This window comes from Gobius niger (assembly GCF_951799975.1).
Source record: "Gobius niger genome assembly, chromosome: 9".
Classification (NCBI taxonomy): Eukaryota; Metazoa; Chordata; class Actinopteri; order Gobiiformes; family Gobiidae; genus Gobius; species Gobius niger.
In genome coordinates this window covers 4,579,257-4,607,156 of record NC_136860.1, presented here as the reverse complement: position 1 = coordinate 4,607,156, position 27,900 = coordinate 4,579,257, and the positions used below count along the sequence as shown (strand labels likewise).

The following is a 27,900-nucleotide window of genomic DNA, read 5'->3' as shown; positions in this document are numbered from 1 at the left end:
CTGTTCTGCTCAAAGTGTGTCAATCAGGGCGAGCTGAAGCTGTAAACCACGCTGTAATACGAAACTGAAAGTCTGTTTTTGTTATTCCTACAGCTGCCAGCAGGAGGAGCCCCAAAGTCCCCTCCGGCTCCAGCGCCTACATTTCATTGTTACAAAAACTTAGTTCCAAATTAAGTCTATTTTTGAGCCCCGTATGCAGGATATGTCCACTTTAAATTGCACTGGCAAAGAGTTTTAACCAAACATTAAGGCCCATTGTTCGATTTGGAAAGAGTCGCTCAACATCGTCAATAAATATTCAACCCGAAACCGTGACGAGCTACGTGAGTTCGCTCCAGCTGTACGCCAGAAACAGCAGCAGGATGCACAGGACGTGGACCAGGCTCGGACCGATCAGATCCCACGTGCGCCAGGTGGGGGGTGGGGTCTGGGTGGTCACGGAGACGGAGGGAGGGGCGGGGCTAAGGCAGGAAGAGCAGCAGGAAGCAGCGGACGGGTCTGCTTCCTGCTTGGGCGGGGTGTCCATGGCGACCAGCGCGCGGATGGTGCAGCGAACGGGCGACAGGCGGCACTGGATTATGTCGTACGGGGAGCAGAGGGAGGACTGGAGGAAGTAGTAGTAGTAGTAGTAGTAGTAGTAGTAGTAGTAGTAGTCATAGTAGAAGTAATAGTAGAAGTTTGGATGAGTATGAAATAAAAAATAATTTAAAAAGGGGAAAGACAGACCAAGACCAAGGGAAACCAACCAAAGTGGAGATGATGACAGCAGTAAAACAGGAAAACGTGGAATGACCAAACAAGAGTAAAAAGTCCATGGAAATAACATTGACGACATTGAGCGAGGTTTTAGAGAAAGAAAAAAAAAGCAAAGTTAATCGATAAAAAGTTAAACCGTTGGAGAAGGAGAAGAGAAAGAAGAGAATCCGGTGGGAAGTAGAAAAAAAAAGAAAAGAAGGTGCAGGTTAACATCGAGTTCAGAAACACTTGAGGAGCGAGCAGCAGCGGCGTGAGGCGGAGGCAGCGGCCGAATCTTACTGAGATCAAACCCTTCATCTGAGTAAGACTGGAGCAGGCAGGTCAGGGAGGAGCAGAGCAGCCAACAGGGGGAGCCTCAGGGGTTAGATTCAGCCGGGGGGAGGCGGGTTAGGGCGAAGCGGTCGGCGGGTTAGCAAACAGGAGTGAGCAGGCAGCAGGTTAGCTTTGCAGTGGCCTTTAAGGACCTTCACACATGCACATGAGCCAACATCAGGTACTGCAGGAAGGAGATCAAGTGCCTGAACGCAGTAGTTTTGGCGATTCTTACGCCGTTTTACGCCCAGGGGCTTATTCATCTGAAAAACTAACCCAGTGACTAAAAAGTCCTCAGAAAATCCAAATTAAAGAGCTACAGCATGTTTATATTGAGCCAAAATGAGCTGCAGCAAAACAATCAAAATGCTGAAGCTACTGGATAAGTTACTATAAACACAAGAGAAAATCCACACGGAGCTGAAGTAAAGGAGAAAAAAAACTATTTATCTGCAGTAATAGTAACATCTCAATACTATTGTTAAATAAAAATACATAAATGACTAAAGCACAGGCATTGGGGAGCTTTTGGACATGAGCTTTTCTGTCTATGATGGACAGTGCAATAAAAATTGAAAATTATATTGAACGAAAAAAAAATCTATAAATAAAATGGCATCTGGTCAATTCTGATATAACTTCCCTTAAAAGTGTCGCCTACTTTACTTAAGGAAATGTAAATGTGTAAATTAACTAATTTACAAACCAATCTGCTGTGAAAAAAGTCAGTATGTTGAAGAAAATGCCTTGTACTTGTATCGGTATTCGGTATCGATAAATCAAAGTACTCGTATCGGTTTTAGAAAAGGTGGTAGCGGTGCATCCCTATCTATTACTCAGGGTCATCTGCAATTTCAGACTTTATTCATTCTAGTTAGAGTCAGTTTAGGAAGCACTAAATGAATATGTTTGTTCATTCCTAACAGGGGTGAGTTTAAAGGCACGTTTCACAACTTCCTGAGCCACTTTTCAGGGTCATTGTCACAGAAATGCTGGAAAACTAGCCTGAGAGTTCGTGAAATTGATGCAAATGCTTTGTAATGAGATGGACAGTGTTTTTCCCGATACACTAAAGGAGGACAAAACAAAATGTGCTCCACAACAACAACAAAACAGGTATAGTGCCTTTAATTGATGCTTTGGTAACACATCTGTTGAGTCAAATTTAGGTAAAGTTTACACTTAAAGGGGCTAAATGCAAGTTAGCCATTTTATACTCACTACTGCCACCTCAGGTCATACGTGTAACAGCACCTTCTATATTAAAGGGATATTTCAGGATTTTTGACATAGGGCCTCATTTCCTAGTTATCCAGAGTGTTGCTGATTTCTGGAGATATTTTTTTTGTAATTCATGCAGTTCTTATATTTGAAGAGTTTCGTGGCGCTAAGCTAGTGCAAGGCTAACACATTTCTATGGTATCAGCTAGCCTGCATTAAATATTATAAGTGATTTGCCTCAGGTGCACTGTGGAGCGGGTCAGACTGTTTTTAATGCAGGCTAGCTGATACCATAGAAATGCGCTAGCCTTGCACTAGCCTAGCGCCACGAAACTCTTCAAATATAAGAACTGCATGAATTACAAAAAAAATATCTCCAGAAATCAGCAACACTCTGGATAACTAGGAAATGAGGCCCTATGTCAAAAATCCTGAAATATCCCTTTAAGCTCGTGCATGACGGCACTTCGACCCGAATTAACACGTTTCTGAGTGACAGAGCAGGATTTTAGAGGCAGTTGTGGTGAACAGGTCTGGGCTCATTCTACACCATGGGACATTGTTGGAACATGTAGGGGGAGGAAAATACATAATTTTGACACTTTTAAACTCCATATAGTCCCTTTAAGGAGGCACTTTAAAGGGTTGAGAACCGCTGCACTGAGGGGCTGTTTACACGGCTACAAAAGTTACTTGTGAACAGCGCGTGTTTGCTGGACAAACGTTTTGTTTCTTTCCTTTTCATGTAAAAGCCGATCAAACGAGGATGTGACTGCTGCGTTTCCTGGACACTGTTGCCGTGTAAACAGCCCCTGAACTGCACAGTTTCACTCTTCATCTTGAGTTAACGAAGCAGAAGCCACACTCAGCCACAGCAGCAGTAAATTAGTTCAAATAAAACTGGTAAACCAGAGCAGAGCCGTTTTGCAGAGCACTGTCCTCGTCCTAAAAGCTTTATGTTGCTCCTTTGAATCTCGAGTCTATGTTCAGAAAACATCAACATCTGCTTTTGGGATCAAGCAATCTTTTCTAGTAGAATGCATACATTTCTACATGTTTAATGCGACTTCAAGCTCCAGATCAAAAGAGCAGCCGTTAGCAGCGGACGAAGCAGCAGCCCGTGTGATAATGTTACAGCGTGTTTGTAAAAGTACAAGTACTCACCTCTGGGACTCCGATCCTTCTGCAGGCATCCAGGAAGTTCTCCACGTTCCTCCGACATTTGGCCATGCTCAGTTTGGGCTGAAACACATATTATACCAGCTTCATTTTACTGTACATACAAATTAGCATCTAAAAAGGTCCTCGGCGCTAAATGCTAACTCAAATTCAGTTAAAGGGATGTACAGGATTTTTGACACAGGGCCTCATTTCCTAGTTATTCAGAGTGTTGTTGATTTCTGGATATAGATATATATATATATATATATATATATATATATATATATATATATATATATATATATATATATATATATATTCTAATTCATGCAGTGCTTATATTTGAAGAGTTTAGTGGCGCTAGGCTAGTGCATGTCTATGGTAACTAGTAGCCTGCATTAAAAACAGTCCGACCCAAGCACAGTGCACCTGAGGCAAATCACGTATAACACCAGACTAACCATATAAATGTCTGTGTTGACTGAATAATTTTGCATTTAAAAGAATTTATATTTCAGCAGCTTCCTGGTTGTAAGCTACGCAGCGGCGGAGTGATCTGCTCGGTTACCGGATATACAGTAGTTTGTTTACCTGCGGCCGCATTACTACACGTGGAATTCACAAAGGAGCTTTCTACAAATCACATATGGCAACGTTTGGAGGACGAGCCCGTGATTTTGAAGAGGTTTTTAATGCAGGCTACTAGTTACCATAGACATGCACTAGCCTAGCACTAGCCTAGCTCTAGCCTAGCACCACTAAACTCTTCGAATATAAGGGCTGCATGAACTAAAAAATAATAATCAATCAACAACACTCTGGATAACTAGGAAATGAGGCCCTATGTAAAAAATCCTGAAGTATCCCTTTAAACTCGAAAGGCGCTGCTCAAGCAAGACCAGGAACTTACTGGAACGTTAGGCTTTTTGCTAAGAACAATGGGCCGCTTTACCATTAGATAATATACAGAACCTTCTCCACAACTACCAACAATAGACTCCAAGCGGTCATTGATGCTAAAGAAGGCAATACACAGTTTTTTTTTATATAAAATTTTGTTATGGTCATTTGAAATGAGTTCACACATGTTTTTCACAATAAATGACATCATGAGTGTTTCCATTCATATTCTTTGAGAAATGGCCACCAGGGTGTGTAATACGCACCACAGCGGGGGAGGGCACGTGGATACTGGCCACAGAGCGCGGCCGGATGTGGTTTGCCAAATGGCACAGAACCACCCCGTCCATGAGAGACGAGCCCAGGTCCTCGGGCAGCACCACCTTCAGGCGAGACTCGATGCTCTGAGGAACAAACAAACAGGTATTTAAACGCCTTTATGAATGAATCCGACAATAACGATGATAAATGTGAGCGTGTAGTAAAGTCACTGACGTCTCGGAGCTGTTCCATCAGCTCCAGCTCCTCCCTCAGCTGCTCCATCCTCCGCCTCATAGTGAACTGAGGGTCCACGGACTCCAGGCTGCGGTGGCTGCGCATGAACACTACAACGACAACAGGAGAAACAAGAGGAATTAGATTTATTAGATTAGAGAAGGACACATTTATGAAGCAAACTAGACTTAACCAACACTGTGAAACTATGAGCCAGATCATTTTCTAATAAAGCTCTATGTACATTAGGAGGATAATCATCTGGAGCCCCGAGTCATCTGAATAAACGGCGGCTGAATGGGTAATAGCTCATGTGGAAATGACAGCGAGCTGAAATCACTGACTCAGAAAACCGAGTCTTACGTAAGCGTAATGTTAACACGTGAGAGTTTAGAGCTGGGGTCGTGCATTAAACATCAGCTGGGTCAGAATAAATAAACAACAACCAGGGAAGGTCCGGGAAAAAATGTTTTCAGTTCCTTTTAACATCTTACCACCCGCCTTAACCGAGCGCATTTTCTCCCACAGGCCAGAGTAACGCTTCATTTGAAAGCTGAGACCAACAAAACTGATCAAAGATTTTTCGTTTTATTTTTGTCACTTTTTGTTGTGTTTTTGTCACTTTTGATGCTTCTTTTTTCCTTAATAAATCCTTTGCGTAGTCCCTCTGGGGGTAATACAAGTGTTAATGGGTCTTTCATCTCCCCATGGTGTCCCGGAGTCACCAATACACACTAATGGAATCACGAAGAAGACGCTAGCAGGCTAACGGGCAAAGCTAACTGTGGGCTAGCGCCATTTAAACAGTATTTACAGCCAAGTTTGAGTGAGAACAATGATCTCCATTGTGTAATTGGATGTACAATATCCCTCTGTCCCTTTGTCTTTTCTGTCAGCGTAGTATTTACTCTCACGGACAATTAATGAGTAAAAAAACGTAACATGCTACGACACCTGCAGTTGCGCTTATGGCCTCTAGGGGCCTGAGTTACTTACGTACTGCTTTAAAGTCGAACTGGAGAAATTGCTCTCGGTTCAGGTGGGGGTTAAGGGTCACTTTTCACAAAGAAATGAACAGAACAAAATCCAAAGTCAACTAATTGTTTTACAGTGAACTATGTCATAATATTATTTGTAGTTTTCATTTTAAATAGGGCTGGACGATGAATTTTTTGTCAAATAGATCTATGTCGATTTTCAAATGGATTTTATTATTATACAATACAAATAAATACATGTAGTTGATTCATGAATGTTTTCCTCCAGTATCATTTAACATACAAAGCTTCCATTGTCTCGTCCAAACTCCAAAAGTAGTGCTTTTTCTCTCTTCTGTTTTACACAGGGAACTGTTTGTGGACATTTGGAGAGAAGAGCCATCATGTGACATCACTCCTGCTCCCAATTTTAATGCTTAATAACAAATATTTTGCTCTTCACAGTTAATTAACCAATACCTACGAGAAATGTACTTTGTGTGCAGCATGTCCATTCTGAAAACATAATGAGATGACCCTTGACATTTTAACATGAGCCAATTAGAAAAAATAATGTGAAGTAATAATAATTCCTTTAATATTTCATCATGTCTTGGATGCAGTGACGTGAACTGATGCATAAACCATAACCTTGTGTTGTTTTTCTGCCTTGAGCCAAATCCAACTCCCTGCTGTTCTCTAAGCGGCCACAAGGAGGAGCTGTGGCGTGAGCTCAGATGCACAAGAGTTCATTCTATTTTCAGAAACTCGTCTTCCACATGAATGAAAAACTGAAACACACAACCAAACCCACTATCCAGGCAGAATACAGGCTATAAATGGGAATTAAAGTAGGGCAGAAAGAGCGATCGAGCTGAAATTATACAACAGGCCCTGGAGTAAAATGTATTTGAGGATCAGGCCGGTTGGAGCGAGTCACATCATGTAGCGTGTAGCGTTTCTGCTCAGTCAAACATCAGAAGTTCACGCGTGACGTGACTGAACAGAGTGATGACATTTGTAATAAACAGCGGACGATGTGGGTAATCTTTCCAACCTGGTGAAACGAGGAAACGACTTTACTAAGTACAGGGCAGGGCCGTCCACAGAGTTCCTGAGGCCTGAGGCACGTTGGTTTCACATGTCCTCCATTTCAATTTGGCATAAAATAAACAGGTCATAATAGAAAATGAGCTTCTTCAACTTAAAACGGTATAAAACGGTATAAAACCCACTCACCATTTTGTAAAATACTCCATTCCTTTTAAAACATCTAGATTATGCTTGTTGTCTCTCCTGTTGTGAACTTATTTATCCCTAATTAGGAGGAAAAAAGCCCTTTGTAAATGCATCAGGAGCGCAGCAGATCACATGACACACATTGTGGGCTGAAGCTGAAATTTAAAAGGGCTAGATGCAAGTTGGCCATTTTATGCTCACTACTGCCACCTCAGGTCTTTTGCGTGACTGCAGTCTCTATATTAAGTTCGTGAATGACGGCACCTCGGTCCCGAAGTAACAACTTTCTGAGTGACAGTGCAGGATTTTAGAGGCAGTTGTGGTGAACAGGTCTGAGCTCATTCTACACATTAGGACAAGGCTGGAACATGTAGGGGGAGGAAAACACTTAAGTTTAAATTTTTAAACTCCGTATTGTCCCTTTAATCATTGAGTTGGAGAAAGTGACTGTAGAAATACTCTCACACGATCTGTACTGAAATACAGCTACTGAAGATGAGTATTCCAAATCCATTTATTACATTACCCCAAGCACAGGGTGGGGCCTGGTTAGTTAGATACAAAGTTTGTACCATTTTTAATTTGTGTAAAAGGTTTCCAAAGTTGACAACTTTGACTCCAGAGAGGCTTTTTTAATTTTCCATCCATCCATTTTCTTCCGCTTTATCCGGGGCCAAGTCACGGGGGCTGCAGTCTCAGCAGAGATGCCCAAACGTCCCGATCCACACCTCCTCCAGCTGTTCTGGGGGGACCCCGAGGCCACACCAGGCCAGCTCGGAGACATAGTCCCTCCAGCATGTCCTGGAACACCTCCCGCGGGAGGCGGCCAGGAGGCATCCGGAACAGATGCCCGAGCCACCTCAGCTGCTCCTTTCGACGTGAAGGAGCAGCGACTCTACTCCGAGCTCCTCCCAGGTAACTGAGCTCCTCACCCGATCTCGAAGGGTGGGCCCAGCCACCCTGCGAAGGAAACTCATTTCGGCCGCTTGTATTCGCGATCTTGTCCTTTCGGTCATTACCCAAATCTCATGACCATAGGTGAGGGTGGGAACATAGATCAGTCGGTAAATCGAGAGCTTTGCCCCGACTCAGCTCCCTCTTCACCACAACAGACCGATACAGCGACCGCATCACTGCTGACGCCGCACCGATCAGTCTGTCGATCTCACGCTCCATCCGCTCCATCAACAAGACCCCGAGATACTTGAACTCCTCCACTTGAGGCAAGGACTCCCCACCGACCTGGAGAGGGGAAGCCACCTTGTCCGGTGGAGAACCATGGCCTCAGATTTGGAGGTGCTGATCCTCATCCCAGCCACTACACACTCGGCTGCAAAACGCCCCAGAGCAGATGAAGGTCCTGATTTGTTGAAGCCAACAGAACAACATTGTCTGTTCTGTTGGCAGAATGTTTAATTTTCTAAAAGCATATTGTTGCTTCTATGTAAATTATCAACGGAAAACAACAACACATTATATAACTTGTCCTGGATTAGGTCTGGCATATTCCGTTTTCCTCCAGTTTGCATAATCAGACCTACGATTGTTAAACTTCACAGGCCAAAATGTGAATGTTCATAATGCTACTATACCCCACATTAGTGGACAGTTGCAGGTTTGAGTCCCTCCCTCTCTCTCTCCTCTTTGACTGGAGGGGCATCTGACACACTGATGCTCAGCCCATACGAACCCCCGGCTCAGGGCACAAACAATCACGCTCACGTCCGTAAGTCATGCTGTGGACGCGTTAGGTTTTATGAAGTGCGAAGCGTGCTGATTGGCTTGTCGGGGCGTGAAGCGTTGTGATTGGCTGTTAATGAGGTCATGAGTGAAGTGGTCGCCTCAGGCCTGGTCCTACACACACATTAGTCACCGTCTTATCAGCGACAAACACTGACGACTTCACACTGCAGTGGAGTGTGATGCACAGAGAAGAGGCCGAGTTTATGGACAAGAACAGGATCAAAATAACACAAATCAAATCTTAAAGGTACTACATTTTGCAGATGCAAGGGCTGCATAGTATATTGGAAAATTGTTGGTATAGATACAGACGTCAAGGCGTCATACAAGGGAGTGTGGCCTCGCTGAGGGGGGAGAAAACCCTCTAATGGGAATCACAATTTTTCATTCTTTTTAGCCAATTTCTTCCGTACTATAAACATATTTATCACACACTAATAAAGTCAAGCCAAAATCGGGACCGCGTGGATGTTTTTTCACAGCAAATTGTTCAGTAGAAGCGAAAAAACTGCCCTCGTAGCTAACGTTAGCATATGTAGGATAAAGCTAATGTTAGCCTGGTTAGCATTGTCTGTTTTTGAAGTATTCATGGGCTGTTGAACCACTTCTCTCCATGTCTCTGTATCTTTATTTAGTAGAGAAATATATTCAGAATTCAGCATTTGTTAACCTTTTAACCCTGGCCTGAACCGAGCACATTTTCTCCAGTTTGGCTTTACTCAAATTGAAAATAAGAGGTTAAAGTACTGGTGGAGAAATCGTCTACAAAAGGTCATGTCTTTTGAATACTTAGGTGTCTTTTTTTAGGTATAGTAGTATCTGTATTTTTACTCAAGTACTTTGATCAGCACAAATATGAAAGACTAAAATGCCCCAAACCTTACTGTTTAAAAGCATGAAAACAGGACTTTGCTGTAGATATGAACCTCTGTGTGTACAGTGTAACATGCGTCTGAACCACAGCCCTGTTCTGCACAGACTGTTGCAGCCGCTCTGCCACCTCAGCGTTTTCCTGCCGCATTTTTTGGCCAAAGTGAAGTTTTTCCACGGCTCGTCTCGCGTTTTCTGTCATAAAAACGTTTAAAGACACGCTCTGAGCTAAAGCTACTGTTTATGCGACCACAAGTATCCACAGGGCATCTGCCGTCTGCGCCATGAGACACTGCCTCAAAGGAATGGGTCTGCAAAGATGACCAAAACCTGCTTTTGTATTGTATTGTACAAACACAGAGGCTGGTTGAGTGGGTCGCACACATTCCCCAAAGCAAAAAGGCCTGAGGTTTGATTCCAGACCATTTAAGGCCTTTTTAAAGCAGTACTAAGTAACTCGTGCCCCTAGAGGCCATAAGCGCCACTGCAGGTGTCGTAGCAAGTTGCATTAAATTTTTTGTATTTATTTTTTTACCCAAACTTGGCTGTAAATACTGTTTAAGTGGCGCTAGCCCGCAGTTAGCTTTGCCCGCTAGCCTCTTAGCTCCTTCTTCATGATTCCATTAGTGTGAATTGGTGACTCCGACCCGGTGGCAGTCAAGTTGCAATTGTGGTTTTCTGGCCAGAGACACCAGGGGGAGATAAAAGACCCCAAAATCATCCAATAACAGGGGCCACGGGAAGGATTTATTATATTTACTCTTGGGTCCCGAGTCTTGACCTGCAGTTGCGGATCACAGTAATGTAACATGAAATACCAAGTCCCAGGTAGGCCTTTCACTAGGGCTGAACGATGTTAAAGTAACTTGGAATATGCAATATTTCCGTCACAATTAAAGTGAAGATATTACTGTGCGGACGTCAAAGTGCTCCTAAGGTGTTATTACTCCTTACAATATAGTTCCCCTTTCTATCCACTTAGAAAATCAATATGTTTAATTTTGTGTAACATGCGTTTCCAATGACATCACGCATAGTTCCGGTGGCCATTTTGAATACTGAAGTACCATTATGTAGTACTACAACATGTCGCAATATCTCTACTCAGGATGAAAATTAAAACATGGCCCCTGAGACACACGTTTATGTGATTTAAGCAAATGTGACACAGACGAAGCAGCTCTGTCTGTGGAGCTACAGCAGGACTTACCAAAGATCTGCTTCACTCAGAAGACTAAACTAACACATCAAAGAGAAAACAGAAAACCTTTCTCTGTGATTTTTACAGTTTGTCATGTCAACAGTCTCTCAGTCTAAGTCAGTGTTTAAGCTGCTCAAGACGTTAGCATGCTACCGGTTTACAGCTGTCAATCTGTGTTTGTTTCTTCATATAAACATGAGTATCTAGGTCTGTGTTTCTACTGTTCTCTTCTTGAGCAATGATCCTGAGTAGAGATATTGTTACATGTTGTAGTACTGCATAATTCTATTTCAGTATTCAAAATGGCTGCCATAACAACAAAAGTCACATGACTGGAAGGCATGTATACTTGGATCGCTTCTAACTTCACCCCCGTTTGGCCCCATAGAGGAGAGGAGGAGAGGCTAAATGCTAACAACATCTTTGGCCTTTTTGCGTGACTGAGCGCATGCATAACGACCAGACAGGTACGCATCAACTCATCTAAGCTCAGGTAAGAACATATCTCAGTATGGAAAAACGGTGGCCTGTTCCTTTAAGTTCGGAGTCTGCCTTCTTTACAGCGGCGGTCTACCACAAAGGAAATGACCATATTTGAATTACAGCGTCATCTCGGTCACCTTCCATGCTACACTTGGATACCAAACATGTCGATATTTGTGACTGAACACTCGTGGGAAAGACGAGGAAGTGTAACAAATCTGAGAACACATTGTCACCCAAAGTGCGTCCTATTAAAGGGAAACCTACCCGTGCGCATGTCCACGAAGTCACGGTCTCTGTAAGGGGGCGTGGCCTGTGAGAGGTGGGAGGAGTCAGGACAGCGAGGGGGCGGAGAGCAAGGCATGGAGGGCGGGGCTAAAACCAGTGGAGGAAAAAAAAAAAGGGGGAGGGACCACCGAGTAAAGTGGGCGGAGACACGTGCAACAAAACGGAAAACAAAGGGTGTGGTTATAGAGAAAGTGGGTGGAGTCATGACACCGTGAAAAGTGGATTCAGGGGCATTTGTGGAGGAAAAAGTCGGGAAAACGGGAAGTAAGGTGTATTTGTGGAGAGAAAACCCATGCAGACCCATAAAACACCGAAATCCACCAGTTTGTGCAGATAAATTACAGTAAAGTGAAAGAAAAACGAGCATTGGCGTGCGGAGGGATGAGGTTCGAAGCAAGCCGTGAACAGAAGATGAGAAATGAGCGTGGGGGAAAGCGGGGATGACAACACGGAACAGCACAAAAACAAAAACGTTATTAGCAGCGTCACATTCATAAAACAACATGTTAGCATTGTTAGCAGTTAGCGGGACTTCAACATACAGTTAGCGACGCAGGCTAAATGGATGCTAGCGGTTCAAAAGCATGGAAGCCGAGAGTCGATGTGCTGAACTGACACGTAAAAAGAAGCCAGGTGGAATTTGGATAAGCTAAATGTAGTGACGGGGGGATTTAAGTAGGTTCTTTCACAATAAAAGCTTAAAAGTTTGAGTTTCTGACTCACCTGAACGAGGTTTGAGGCCGAAGGGTACATTGGTTAAAGATGGAGGCCCGCTGCCTGGAGATCTGTCATGTCTCTGTGGCAACATAGGAACAAACAGTATTCAATGTTCAGTTTACAAAAAAATACCTCAACTTCAACCAATTTCTATTTCTGTTAGGCAGAAAGGCAGACTTACAAAGACAGAAACAAACCACAACCAATGTGAAGCACAAGTGCAGCACAATCTAATTAGTAGAGATTTATCAAAGTCATCAACTGGACGGAGTTTTCATTGAAACAACATGGGAGATGGGACATGGGAGATGGGAAGTCAGTCGACAAACATGTTGAGTAACTTCTATAAAGAAAAGACACAAGCTAAACTTTGTAAAACTCACAGATTACACGCTAAATAATGACTAAATAATAATATGAATAATTGTGCAAAGTTCTTCATCTGGTGGATCAGATCGTGAAACCCTTTTCATTGGGTTGGGAGCCTTTCCCAGAAAACATTTCTTTCAGTAGAGTCACCCGTCTCTTCCAATGGGGATAAAGCAATAACACACTTTCCGGTAACAGGAGGATCTATTAACCAGCAGGGGTGAGTGACAAATAAACAAATGAAATAGCTTTCATCAGTCGTGTCCCTCACCTATGGTCTTTTCAGTTTTTACACATATACCCCTCCTTGAATCGCCACCTTAACGTGGTGGAGGGGTTTGAGCACCTAAATGATCCTGGGAGCACTGTTCTCGGGGGCTTCGTGCCCCTGGTAGGGTCTCCCATGGCAAACAGGTCCTAGGTGACGGGTCAGACAAAGAGCGGTTCAGAAGCCCCTTATGAGAGACCAACAGGCCCGGTTAAACATGAGGCCGTCCTTCTGTGGACCCACCACCTGCAGGAGGAGCCATAGGGGCTGGTGCAGTGTGCTTTGGGCAGCTCGGAAGAAAATGGATGGATATATACAGACAGTATATATATCCACCCGTCAATGGACAATTACGTATAATCCACAAAAAGGTTATCTCCGCATCATCACGACTTTGTAAAGTGTCATGTGTCGTCATTTCTCCTATTCACCCTGATATACTGTACCTATAACGCCAGTAACATTTCTAATAATACAGCAATTTCAGTCATAACAAAGCTCCGCTGTGACCATGGTGCAGAGAGATGCCAGCACAGACGTGTTAGTTCACCCCTGCTGGGTGGAACAAATGTCGGGAAGTTGGCCTTTACAGACTGTGTTTTGATCGTTTTTATTATGATTTCAGCGCTTTAGGCTTATTAAAGCAGTACTAAGTAACTCTTGCCACTAAGAGCCATAAGCGCAACTGCAGGTGTCATAGCAAGTTGAGATTTTTTTAACTTATTAATTAAAATAAATACTACGCTGACAGAAAAGGCGAAGGATGGAAATATTTTTATTCACTCAAACTTGGCTGTAAATATTGTTTAAAGTGAAGCTAGCCCGCAGTTAGCTTTGCCCATTAGCCTCTTAGCTTCTTCGTGATTCAATTTGTATGCATTGGTTGCTCCGGTCCGGTGGCAGGAAAGTTGCAAGTATGGTTTTCTGGTCAGAGACACCAGGGGGAGATGAAAGACCCTCCAATCATCCCATAAACACTTGTATTACCCCCACAGGGACAACGGAAAGGATTTATTAAGGTAAACACGTTACTTAGTACTGCTTTAACTTCTTACTGTCAGTATGTAGGGATGTCACGATTAAAAATGTTCAAGTCACGGTTATATAATATAAATATAAATATTGTGATTTTACGATTATTCACGATTAGTGAAATAAGGAAAGAAAATTGTGAAGACAGGACTGTAAAGGTTTTGAGAAATGCTCACGAAAAAAACAAGGCATTTAACGCACATTTTCATATTCATTTAAGGTTTGTTATAATTGAAACCTATTTTGTGCTTTTGTCATTATATATGTAAAAAGTAAAATAACATAACAAAAACTAAAATAATACAAAGGCAGCTATACCTGAAGGAGGCAAATTTATGCAAATGTTTTCAAAAGATCCATTTCTTTCCATGCGCTCACACAGTTCATGTCCATTTTCACGTGACATAAACGCGGCTGCACATGATTCTTTTGGGACTCTTCCTTTGGCAGTTATGAAAATGAAAAAACATTTGCGCGTGTTATTTTCTTCAATCTTTTGTTGCTATGAAGAAAAACTTGGACGAACAATTGAGCACAAAAACTTACTCTTAGTATGAACGCTCTAAACGTGAATCCACTTCGTTGACATTGGTAAAAGCCGTTGCATGTGAACACTGAAGTGGAAACATCGGACATGTTTTCAGACGGACAGTGGACCAGCGAACAGACGCCATGAACCTTACAAAGCCTTAACCTCTACGGGGTCTATGGGCTTTACCTTTGCGGACATAAACGCCTGATACTGCTGCAGTGCATTCTGGGAGGCACACCTGGCCTTCGCTAGAATCATCTGCCTCTTCTGCTGGAACTCATAGGCCCCTGTCTCCACGGGCCGCTACGGATATCAGCACGTTAATGATCTTACGGAAATCTAAGTGTTTCCCGTTTCTCTTTGTCGAATCAAACCAGGGGCGGACCGGCCATATGTCCATTCTGGAAGAGCACAGAAGGACCACAGAAGGACCACAGAAGGACCACAGAAGGACCACCGGCCCGAGGGCCACCAGTCTGGCCTCTCAATGTTCTCCTCTTATCCCCCGTCTTAACCGAGCTTTACCTAAATCTAAAAACTTAAAAGAAAAGCATCAATATAGCGACGAAAGCGAGGATGAACACGGAACAATAATGTGCCGGAAAAGCAACAAAAAAGTGTCAAAAAATGTGACAAAAACATGACAACAAAGCAGCGAAAAAGCAGCAATGAAAAAGCAACAAAAACACAATACAAAAGTGACGCAAAAGTGATGAAAACACGACAAAAAAACAGACAAAAATGTGACGAAAACACAACGACATGATGAAAAAAGCAATGATAAAACAAACAAAAAACACAAAAAGTGATGAAAAATATGACGAAAAAGCAATGAAAAAGCAACAAAAAAAGCCACAAAAACACAATACAAAAGTGACACAAAAGTGACTAAAATGTGACGAAAACACATCGATAAAGCAACAACAAAAAAAACACAAAAATGTGACAAAAATGTGACAAAAACATGACAACAAAGCGATGGGGAAAAAAGCAATGAAAAACCAACAAAAACAAGACAAATAAACACAAAAAGTGACGAAAAATATGATGAAAAAGCAACAAAAAAGCCACAAAAACACAATACAAAAGTGACTAAAATGTGATGAAAACACATCGATAAAGCAACAACAAAAAAAACACAAAAATGTGACAAAAATGTGACAACAATGCGGCGACAACGTGACAAAAAGTTCCAATCACTTTTGTAGGTCTTAGCTTTCAAATTAGGCATTAGACTGTTGCTTTTCGGTCAAGAAGCTTTTAGATTTAGGTAAAGCCGAACTGGAGAAAATGTGCTTGGTTAAGGCGGGGGGTAAGAGGTTAATATGGAAGTGTTGCATTTACGCTAATTTGGGCCAGGCTGGTCAGAGTCCAGGGCCGTTTTCAGTCCCCGTCCGCCCCTGAATCAAACTGATGAAATAAATGCTGTGTTAGTGATGAATGTGTTTCCTGTACCTTTGGTGATGTGCAGTCGTCACTGTCCTGTCCACTGAGGAGACAAAACACAACATTCTCAAAACTTTCTGTAAATTTAGGCTGAAAGTGTGTTTCCATTTCTCTTACTTGCGAGCCTCGTCGATCGTGACCATGTCCACAGGGTAAAGCTGGACTCCGGAGAGATCTGTGCTCGCTCTAAAAACAACAGGATAATGTCACATGAACAAACAAGAACAAAATTGTATATATATTTTCAGCAACAATATCTAAAGCAGGGGTTACGCAACGTCAAGCCCGGGGGCCAAATCCGGCCCTCCAGCATAGAACCATTGGCCCTCAAGATGATTTTGTGAAATAACTTTACACAAATCAGGGGTACTTTAACCGTTGTAGAGTTTAACCTCTTAACCCCTGCCTTAACCGAGCACATATTCTCCAGCTTGGCTTTAAGATAAGATGACACTTACCCAAATCTAAAAAGCCTCTCTACTGGGGCTTACAGCCTATAGGAGTAACGCCTCATTTGAAAGCTAAGATCAACAAAACTGATCTATGATTTTTCCTCACGTTGCCTTCACTTTTTTGTTGTGTTTGTCACTTTTTTTTAACCTCTTAACTCCCGCCTGAACCGAGAGGATCTTTTTCCTCACGTCATCAGATTTTTTTCCAATCATTTTTTTGTTGGGTATTCAACTCATTTTTGTTACTTTTTTGTCATTTTTTTGTCACGTGTTTGTCATTTTTTCGTCAATTTTTTATTACGTTTTTTGTCACATTTTTGTCATTTTTTTTGGTCAATTTTTAGTAATTTTTTGGTCAAATTTTTATCACATTTTTGTCATTTTTTTGTCACATTTTGTCACTTTTTTGTCATTTTTTATCACATTTTTGTCATTTTTTTGGCAATGTTTTCTCACTTTTTTGTCACATTTCCATCATTGTTTTCGTCTCAGTTTTGTTGCTATTTTCACAGCTTTTTTCCAGAAGCTTTTGGACTGGGGTAAAGCCAAATTGGAGAAAATGTGCTCGGTTCAGGTGGGAGGTAAGGGGTTAAAGGGGAACTCTGGCTAAACATTGACCACTGTGTGTAGTGTAGCATCAGTTCTTTATCTAGATCTTTAGTCGTATACGTCCTTGTTGTGTCTGACCTGATTGGGTCTTGCAGCAGCTCCACAGCCTCCTTCAGTTGGTTTATGATGTCGATGTGAAGCTCTGTGCTCCCAGGGACTTTGGACCTACAACAATGGACACATACGAGTCATTATTTGATTTCTATCACACAGACTCACAGCAAAACTCCATTATTTTTGTTCTATTAATGGCGAAAACGTCTACTTTGACACAATATTGTAAAGCAAAACTTTCCACTGATTCCACTCTGAATGAAGAGCATTATAGAAAGAACAGTATGAGTGACACTCCAACCCTTGTGTACGAGTCAACAGTGCATCTATCTATTAGTAAAATGTAATCATAAGTAAACCCTCACGTCGGATGAGGCGTCCAGTGCGTGTCTTCTTCTATCCTCAGAGGCTCGTCGAAGTCCGCCGCCGTTCGACCCTGAAGGCAAAAACAAAACTCCCTTCACTTCACGGCCAAAGCTCTGTCTACAAACACAAACACAGGGGCATGAGCTCCAGCTGCGGGGGTCACATGACCTGAACACTGCGCTGTGGTTGGTCGGTTTGCAGAGACATTACAGCCGTCTCCAGCTGCAGAACAACAGGCACTTTGTAACTCACCCCCATCAAAATGACCAGCAATAAATCGAAATAATGGATAGACCAAGGTTTAAATGTCTTGTTTATCTTTGGTCTTTGAGAAAAAGTTACTAAATGCTGAATACTTAAAATACTTTCACAATTTGCACTATATTTATGCATAAATGCGGCATATGATTAAAAAATATGTAGCTCAGCTTGTTGAAACACCTGTTGTGAACTTATTAGTAAAAACACTTGTGCAGGGTTGGATGAAGCTGAAATAAAACGATTGAGTTCTCCAATGGATCTTGTGTTTCTAAACACAGACTATAGCATAACTCTTTGCACTTAGTAAGAGCTCACTGTGAGATCTTGCAGCTCCTGGACCGGGCTCATTATAGGGAGGACAGAAGGTGATGTTATGTAGAACAACCTTTTTCCTCCAACCAGACGAGGTGAGGGAGCGGAGGATGAACATGTGCTTTTGTTTTGGTCACGTTAACGCAATGATGACCGAGCGAGTGCCGACCCCCTGCCACGGCGGGACCGGCTGTTCACAGGACAGTGTTTATTGGCTGGTGAACACTGTGCGCTTTTATTTGTCATATTGCACGACATGGAGATGGTAAACTTCATCTCCACTGTGCGATAGTTCAAAGAGAGAATCGTAGCTAATACCAGGCGTGTGTTTAGCTGAGGCTAGTGCCACATGCTAGCACGGAAAAGTGCAGGGAAAGTCCTGGAAAACGCGGAGTCGGACCCGCTCATGTCTGGCCTCTGTTGCTTCTGTCGCTGTGTTGACAAGACACTGACGGAGATCCTCTCTGCAGCGAGAGGAGGCTCACTCTGCGACTAACCCTCCAAAATATCAGACACTGCCTGATGTCGGTCGCATGACAGTTGTATTTTAAATATTTGTCCCTGTCTCACTGTACGACCTAAGATTATGAGCTACGAGTTAGACTTTCGGTCATGCACTATGAGTGACAGTAACATGACGCTAAATAGTGAGATCTTTATTTTCTGTAATACGGCTGAGGCCTCATTGCTCTTCAATCAGTGTAATGATGTTTAACTAGGTGTGTGAAAGGTGAAGAAGGAAGTCTGCTGTAAGAGGAAAATGCTGAAACTAAAGTATGTAGTAAATACATAAAAAATTGATTGAATATTCTAATTAACTTTTTTTTTATTGATGTTTATAAAAGGTTGAAGAAACATCCATATTATCTGCTGTAGGTCATGTCTGTCCCAGTTCCTCTGAGTCATGGTGGGTCATGGTGGACCATGACAGATGTGGACTGGACTGTGGTAGATCTGCTTTTACTTCTGAGAAAATAGTTTCTACAGTAACTGTTGAAGAAATGAACCTCATGAGCTTTTTCTGTAAACTCTGTCCACATCAGTCCTGCTGCACCACGACTCAGAGGAACTGGGACAAACATGACCTACAGCAGATACAGATGACAAGGGTTTGTTTTTGTAGAATGAGAGTCATTAATAATAACTAATAATACAGGATTTTTCACACTTATTATGAAGGAATACTTGAATTTCAAACTTTTATTGTTACATCCAGCTGAAGTGTAATGTTCTAAAGCAGAATCTCCATGACTTCCTTCTTCACTTCTCAGTCTCAGCCTTTTTACTGTAAACAAAGAGCTCACTGTATTTAGCGTCATGTTACTGTCGCTCATGGTGTCTCACCTACAGTGTAACTCTGAAGAAAGTCAATTCACATTTACACTGAGAAGGTTGGAAGGGCGCCCCCTTGTGTCACCTTGCATCCAAATGCCTGGACCATAACAGCGGGTCCAATACGGGCTCAGGTATTCTAAGGATTCTAACTCAAGTACTTATTTTGAGTGATAGAGCTTATAAAAGCCCTTAATGCTAAAGAAGAATGCTCTGTGCTGCTCGTAATAAACCATGTCTTACTCGACCTCTTTTTTATGTAAATCATCAAAGTACGGAAACTCATTGCTGCCAATGTGAGTGAAACATTTTTGACTGCGCTTTCTCGTTCGAACGTAATACCATCTCGTTCGAACGTAATACCATCTCGTTCTAACGAGTTGCCAATGTCGTTCTAACGAGTTGCCAATGTCGTTCTAACGAGTTGCCAAGTCGTTCTAACGAGTTGCCAATGTCGTTCTAACGAGTTGCCAATGTCGTTCTAACGAGTTGCCAACTCGTTCTAACGAGTTGCCAATGTCGTTCTAACGAGTTGCCAATGTCGTTCTAACGAGTTGCCAACTCGTTCTAACGAGTTGCCAATGTCGTTCTAACGAGTTGCCAATGTCGTGTGAACGACTTTTTAAGCCCAACGCAGACGCTTGACGTTGCGGCAAAAGAGCCGCCTCCTGTGATCCAGACGCGGTGCCGCGGGGTAAACACATAGGCCTACGTTTTTGACCTGCTGCAGAGGCATAGACGGGTCTCGGCTGTGACAAACAGGGAGACCGCCGTACACTTTGTTTAAGGGGATGATAGAAGCAGCGGAGACAGAACCATCATCAGGGCTCAGGTGGAGCATGTTAAACTCGCCAGCCCACTATTGACCTGCAAAAGAGAGCCACGTTTTCTCTCTCTCTCTCTCTCTCTCGCAACATGGACATACGTGTCTTATTTTATTAATGATAAATGTATGAATTCCGCGTTTAAAGCACCACATGGTTTGAGGAAAAGCCTCTGAACTGAAGTGCCCTGACGCGCCGCCTGTGCCGAAATGGACGCGCGTCAGATGATGTGCCGCTGCGCTCTGGTGTGCGTTGGGCTTTTGGCAACTCGTTAGAACGACATTGGCAACTCGTTCGAACGACATTGGCAACTCGTTAGAACGATATTGGCAACTCGTTCGAACGACATTGGCAACTCGTTAGAACGAGATGGCATTTACGTTCGAACGAGATGGTATGACGTTCGAACGAGATGGCATTTACGTTCGAACGAGATGGTATGACGTTCGAACGAGATGGTATGACGTTCGAACGAGTTGCCAATGTCGTTCGAACGAGTTGCCAATGTCGTTCTAACGAGAAAGCGCAGTCAAAAAAGTTTCACTCACTTTGGCAGCAATGAGTTTCCGTATCAAAGCAACGCCCTCGCTCGAAACACACTGGTTTGAAAACTGGAAAAACACCAGCTTTGAGACACCTTTGTACTTTTTTTTTTCTCCAACAATCACGCCCTTGTTTTACTAGTAGATGTGTCAAAGTGATAGAAAAGTGTGTGTGCTTTATTTTGCATAACGTTGACCTGATTTTGATCTCAGTCACATAAAGATTGTCAGATTCTGGAGCCCTGTTCCTTTGATTCTCTCCGTATTGAAAGCTCCCCCTTCTCTGTCCCTCATGTTTATTCCTTACATGGGCACGTCTCGCTCTGCGCTCCGTGACGTAAAGCTTTTAAAACACTGTCTGCCGTCTGCTGCTGCCAATTAAAAATGCATTCGCTAACTCGGAGCGACATTTCGGGACAGGCACGCACCGAAAACAAAGCTCTCCCACGTCTAAAAGCGGCCGCGAGTCGAGGAATAAACGTCAAAAATAGCTTTACGTAACGGCACTTACGCGGATCGAAGCATTATTCATGACTCTGGCCATTTGCTGCATGAAAGTTTAAAGAGGATGTAAGAGCCGGCAGGTACCTGAAGGTATCGCACAGCTGTCAGTAAATGTGTTCTTGCAATTTTATTTGGGACAAAGGCAAATATTCAGTTCATGAAGCCACACTTTGCGTCCAGGAGAATTTGAATTGGAGAAGAGGATGGGTCAAATCAAATGCAGAGGACAAAGTACACCCCAGAACAGTAGGTGGCACTGTGTAGATGTTCGGTTAATGCCACTGACTCACAGCAAGGAAGAAGGTGCAAAGCTATGTCTCATAACAGTGAGTTATGAGTTAGACCCAGTGGCTCTATGGGTGGTTCCTTGGATCCTTCGCTTTCCATCCCAGTGGCCTCTATGATGTTTTGCAACTTTAAAAGGGACTATATGGAGTTTAGAAATGTTAAAAAGTATTTTCCTCCCTCTACATGTTCCAACAATGTCCTAATGTGTAGAATGAGCTCAGACCTGTTCACCACAACTGCCTCTAAAATCCTGCACTGTCACTCAAGAAGGTGTTAATTCAGGTCAGAAGTGCCGTCATGCACAAGCTTAATATAGAGACTGCAGTTACATGTAAGACCTGAGGTGGCAGTAGTGAGCATTAAATGACCAACTTGCATCTAGTTTAAATACAATAATCCCTTAATAATCGAGGCGTAACTATGTACCATACCAATGCATCATACTAAAGTGACTATATTTTTTAGATTTTAAATCATAACCTTTGTGTTACGTGTCATGTGTGTGTGCACCAACTACTTAGTAACGGATTACTGTAATCGGATTACTTTTTTCAGTAACTAGTAGTCTAAAGCGTTACTATTTCCAAACAAGTAATCAGATTTATGTTACTTTTCCAAATCACTGTGAGTTACTATGAAGTCATAGCCTGGCTAACACCAGACTAAAATCACAAGTGATATTTAGTCTGAGGACCACTCATAGGAGAGGTGTGGTTTACGAATGTCTATCATGCGTTTGCACGAGGCCACAGCCAATCGTATCATCGTATGAGATGACGTATGACGTACCCGCTGTAAACTTTCGAGCTAAACTATTTAGAACACGGCCTAAAGCTTGATTGAAAAATAGCGTCGCGTCTGCTGCTGTCATGTTGGATCCGTAAATAATTTTTTTTTTTATCCGTAAATAAACTACAAGCTTCCGTATATTGAATAGCTCGTCATCGTCTTGCCGTCCCTCCTCATTCTGTGATTGGTTCCCAAATCCATGCAAAACTTTCAGCCATGGTCCCCAGGCTGCTGTGCAGTTCCAAATGATTCGAGCGCACACAGCAGTCTGGTGTTAGCCAGGTTAATGATGTCATATTCCTTTGGAAAAATAATACATTTCAGGACAAGTCACGTTTTCAGCCTAAAAACAGGAACACTGAGGGAGAGAGACGGAAATACGACACTTTCTGAGTCTGCGTCAGCTTTGTTAATGTTGATGTGTTGGTTAAAGGGTTTGTCATTAGTGTGTTGTGACGGAGGAGATGTCGTCGGCCGCAGCTGAATGTAGCAACAAGTAACTTGAAATCTAACTTTGTTACCTTTAAAATTAAGTAATCAGTAATTAGTAATTTACTACTTCTTCAAGTATTCTGTGGCAACACTGGTGTGCACACCCAAACCATGGCTTGTGTGTCATCATCACTAATGGCTAAACTGAAGGCTGCAGACGCTCTAGACCTGCACAGTTACAGACTTCAAAAACACTGTGTCTTTAACAGTTTCTCCTGCTGATGACAGATCCAGTCCACTGCACTGAGAGGAGCAGACAAATGCTTAAGAGCTTGGTCATGATCCACCTCAAAAGCTTTGTCTCCAAACAAGCACACGCAGAATGTCGTCCAGGAAATGATAAATGCTGACTAATAATGAACATTAAGGCCATTTTATTTCAAAACCAACTTATTATTTGTATCGCACTTGCACCATGACCCAAACCAGCCCTACTAAATCATAAGTAGCTGATGTACCTTGATATAGTTGACGAATCGTGAGCTCAAACCGGAGTCTCTGTAGAAATGGTCGTTCAGGGCTTCCGTAGGGCTTTCCTCAATCAGCCGCACCGAGTCTGAGTTTGGATCTGTAAAAGGAGGGTCAAATCATCTCATGTTAAACAAGGAAAGACTAAGAAAAGAAAGCAGCACTAATGAAGAGGAAAGGTGTCTTTGAAATGAAATCATCCACGGTTTTACACTCAAACAATCCGGAGAATTAAACCCGCTGACAGGATTAGGGATTTTGAAATGGAAGGCTGTGAAATGAAAGAGAAAGAGCTAAATGTGTCAGTGCTGTAAGACAAACTGGAGGAGCAGGCGGAGATGAGCAGAACGAGCCGCTCTCTCCGCTCTGACCTGGTTAAGCTTCATTACAGTCTGATTAAACCGAGTCTGGGGACGTTGCAGAAGCCCCTCTGAACACGAACCTGTGATGGAGCTGATCTGGTCGCTGGAGTCGTCTTTACTGAAGCCTTCTTCTCTGATGTGGCTCATGGGGACGTTCAGACTCGCGCTCTCCTCGTCTGACGGCTGCACAGACAGTCAAAGATCACAGTCCTGACACTGGGAACCGACAGGACGAATGGATCTTGTGAACAGTGTGGGCTCGTACCTCGGTGGCCGACAGTCTCTTGTCTCCGTTGTCGCTGCCGACTCCTGAGTCCGAGTCCAGCTTCCTGTGCTGCTCCATGTCCTCCACACTGACCACACACAGATCACACATGAGAGGGAGTTATGGATCTCACTGAAACAATCAAATGACTCATCTCTACTGTCTGTGTGTATTTTAACAAACATTATTACCAAGAAATCCCTCAGAATGGGGCAGACTGTGGAGCCGTGTGCAGCATTAATGTGTGAGACGCTGTGGTGTGTGAGAGAGAGTGTAGCAGCAGCAGAGACTGAACTGGGCCAGAGCAGAAGAAGTGTCCTGCTCTGGTTTCTGAGTCCCAGGTGCTCAGAGAAGAGCCACGTACAGTGCCTCTCGAAAGTATTCATACAGCTTGAACTTTTGCACATTTTGTCATGTTTACAACCCTAAACATAAATATTTTATTTTGATTTTTTTACTGAACGTTCACACACAAGTAACAGACAACTGTGAAGTGAAAGCTAAATGATACATGATTCTGTTATTTTTCAAAAAATAGAAAACCGAAAAGTGGGACGTGCATAAGTATTCATACAGATGAATGAATACTTTGTGGGACCCCCTTGTGCTGCAATAACAGCAGCAAGTCTTTTGGGGTTTGACTCTACAAGATTTGCACATGTAGAGACTGACATTTTAGCCCATTCCTCTTTACAAAACAGTCAGATTAGAAGGAGAGCGTTTGTGAACAGCAGTTTTCAGATTTTTCCACAGATTTTCAATAGGATTTAGGTCAGGACTTTGACTGGGCCATTCTAACACATTAATATGTTTTTATTAAACCATTCCATTGTAGATTTAGCTTTGTGTTTAGGGTCATTGTCCTGCTGAAAGGTGAATCTCCGCCCTAGCCTCAGTTCTCTTGCTGACTCCAGCAGGTTTTCCTCCAAAATATCCCTGTATTTGGCTCCATCCATCTTCCCAACTATTCTTACAATCTCCTCAGTCCCCGCTGAGGAAAAGCAGCCCCACAGCATGATTCTCCCCCCCGTATATTTGACACTGGGGATGGTGCACTCAGGACGATGAGCAGTGTTAGGTTTGTACCATACATAACGTTTTGCATTTGGGCCAGAAAATGCTGTATGAATACTAAGGCTGCAACGACGCATCGACGTCGTTGACGTCGTCGATTACGTAAATACGTCGACGCCGTTTTTGTCCATCGACGCGTCGCTTGTTTACATTTCACTTCCAGCGTGGCTGCGCGTAATGCAAACGCTGCGACCGAGGGGGGAAAAGCAGGCAAAAGTCGTCAAAAGTGTGGGAGTATTTCCAGAAACGGCCTAATAATGTTGTTGTCGAGCGGAAATGTCATATCACAGCAGCACAACTAACCTGGCTAACGCCATATTCGAACTGCAATATCACTTGTGATTTTAGTTGGGCGTTAGCCAGGCTACAGCACAACGGCTATGAACGAACATGTGAAACGAAAACACCCGCGGCTGCAAGGGCCCCGCATCTCAGTCAAACTACGGTGTTGTTTCACTGATTAATCAACGCGTTGTTACGGGGACAGGCTCTGACAGCGCGCACGCACTCTCCGCCTACTTTGCCACATATAAAACCAAAACGGAGCAGTCTGCTGAAGTGAATGAGCAGGAGAGACCGACCGCCTTCCCCGTCTCTCCCAACACGCGAGTAGGCTACTTCTCCGCTCGTGCCCCGCTCGGCCGTCTGTCTCCCGGTTCTCGCTTCGCCTCATGCTGCCCTCATGCGCGGCTGCATCACGTCCCCGTGTCCCGGCGCTGCTCTCATGTTTTCTCTGCGCGGACTCGGGGCATCGGCCACACACTCATTTAAACTCTCTTGTTGTTGTGTCTAGCGGAGAATCAGGACAGTAGTTTGATGGATAGACGAGAGTAAAGCCGTGTCCGTGGCCTTTTTGTCTCAAAGAGGAGTTGAATCCACACGGTTCTCACAAGCACAGTTACTTACAGTAACTCTGGTTCTCTGAATGTGCACGGTCTATAACGAGTTGGGCGACTCACAGGCTAATTCTCAGTGGTAAGACAGAAATAACCGTCAGGTGCAGGTTTCAGTTAGTTTTAAATCAGCGGTTCCCAAACTGTGGGTCAGGGCCAGAAGTGAGAGAATGAGCCCATTTGCCATTTACTATTTTAAAAAGTGGGGAAAATAGACTAGTAGTAAATAAATATATAAAAGCCATGCCATTTGGACACATCAATGTTTTTTTCTTCATTTTAAATGAAAAAATAATCGGTAACATGAAAAATAATCGATAGATTAATCGAAAAAATAATCGATCGATTAATCAAAAAAATAATCGATAGATTAATCGATAGAAAAATAATCGTTAGTTGCAGCCTTAATGAATACTTATGCAAGCCCCACTTTTCTATTTTTTGAAAAATAACAGAATCATGTATCATTTTGCTTTCACTTCACAGTTGTCTGTTACTTGTGTGTGAACGTTCAGTAAAAAAATCAAAATAAAATCTTTATGTTTAGGGTTGTAAACATTACAAAATGTGCAAATGTTCAAGGTGTATGAATACTTACGAGAGGCACTGTACCTCCCGGGTCCCAGGAGCTCAGAGAAGAGCCACGTACCTCCCGGTGTTCGGCCGCGAGAGCCCGAGCCGCTCCACATTGGGCAGAAAGAGCGAATCCGGCATCTTCTCGCTGCGGCAGGCCTCCAGGCCCAGGTACTTGAAGATGTGCACTTTCCCCTTCAGGCAGATCTGAAGAAAGACTCGTTTATTACCTTTGTTAAAGGCCGGGTGTCTCCTTATTGTCAGGACAGGGCACCTTAAAAAACACCAGGCTTATGGCCAAAGCAGGTACCAAACACAAATCAAAATCTTTATATTCAAGTTGTGATGCTGTTGATCTTTATCATCAAAATTTAAAAGAAAAAAAATAAGTTAAAGTTGAACATTTTTGGGGGGGAAAGTATGTGTGTGTGTGTGTGTGTGGGGGGGGGGGAATTCAAAAATTTAGGAGGGAAAAAGGGACTATTTGGGTAAAATTGGGGTAAAAATATTTTTAAAATAGTAGAAAAAATTGTAATTTAGGGAAGAAATAATAATAGAAATTGATCAAAATGGGGGGGACTGGGAAAAATTGGGGGGAAATGGGGGGGGTTGGAAAATTAAACATTAAAAAATTGGAAAATTTTGAAAAAAAAAATGTGAAAAAATGTTTAAAAATGGGGACTGGGAAAATTGGGGGGGGGGGGGGGAATAAAAAATAGGGAATATTTGGGGTGAAAAAATTGGAAAAATGAGGCAAAATTGGGAAAAAAAGAAAAAAGAATTATTAATCTAAAATATTGTTTTTGTTTTAAATGGGGGAAAGAATAAGAAAAACTTGGAAAGTGTTTTTTCTGCCCTTTAGTATTTAACGGAAGTTTCTTGGTTGTTTCACCTCAAATAAATGATACAAACGCTAAGAAATTAAATGGAGAAAAAAAAGGATTAAATTAGTAATATCGGTATCGAAAACCAAGTATCGTTAAAGGAATAGTTCACAGTTTTTCCATTCTGAGATATGTTCTTATCTGAGCTTAGACGAGTTGATGTGTACCTGTCTGGTCTCTGTGTGTGCGCTCAGTGAAAGCAAAAAGACCAAAGATGATGTTAGCACTTGGCCTCTCCCAGTATATTCCTATGGCTCCAAACGGGGTGAAGTTAGAAGTGGCTCTTCCACGGGCACAAAGACCAGACAGGTACGTATCTACTCGTCTAAGCTCAGGTAAGAACAAATCAGAATGGAAAAACTGTGACCTACTCCTTTAAAGTACCTGTATTTAAAAGTATGTGAGGGTCCCCAGCCCTACTTATACTGAAGTACTGAGCAGACCTGTGCGGGGGGGCTCTGCAGGGGGTTGTTCTCCAGCGTGAGGCTCTGCAGTCGCCGCATCTTCCTGTAGGACACCGGGATCGTCGACACTTTGTTACAGGAG

At 42.9% G+C, this 27,900-nt stretch overlaps 1 protein-coding gene across 4 annotated transcripts in view; it reads right to left on the bottom strand.

The window, feature by feature from the left end:
- The window catches only part of lrch1 (leucine-rich repeats and calponin homology (CH) domain containing 1), a 73,605-nt gene that overhangs the window by 5,131 nt on the left and 40,574 nt on the right, over window positions 1-27,900 (bottom strand). The window contains exons 5-19 of one of the 4 annotated variants that reach the window (XM_079562892.1): window positions 27,798-27,900; window positions 26,547-26,677; window positions 23,931-24,018; window positions 23,746-23,848; window positions 23,294-23,403; window positions 17,491-17,561; window positions 17,150-17,236; window positions 16,128-16,196; window positions 16,020-16,053; window positions 12,370-12,442; window positions 11,626-11,733; window positions 4,846-4,955; window positions 4,617-4,754; window positions 3,454-3,531; window positions 147-604 (exon numbers count right to left, since the gene is read on the bottom strand). The exon at window positions 27,798-27,900 is cut by the window's right edge and continues 34 nt beyond it. In XM_079562892.1, coding sequence (XP_079419018.1) covers window positions 320-604; window positions 3,454-3,531; window positions 4,617-4,754; window positions 4,846-4,955; window positions 11,626-11,733; window positions 12,370-12,442; window positions 16,020-16,053; window positions 16,128-16,196; window positions 17,150-17,236; window positions 17,491-17,561; window positions 23,294-23,403; window positions 23,746-23,848; window positions 23,931-24,018; window positions 26,547-26,677; window positions 27,798-27,900 — 1,588 coding nt within the window. In that variant the 3' untranslated portion in view covers window positions 147-319. Of the gene's footprint in view, window positions 1-146; window positions 605-3,453; window positions 3,532-4,616; window positions 4,755-4,845; window positions 4,956-11,625; window positions 11,734-12,369; window positions 12,443-16,019; window positions 16,054-16,127; window positions 16,197-17,149; window positions 17,237-17,490; window positions 17,562-23,293; window positions 23,404-23,745; window positions 23,849-23,930; window positions 24,019-26,546; window positions 26,678-27,797 lie in introns of those variants that run through there. The other 3 variants (XM_079562894.1, XM_079562893.1, XM_079562895.1) reach the window with 3 other exon arrangements.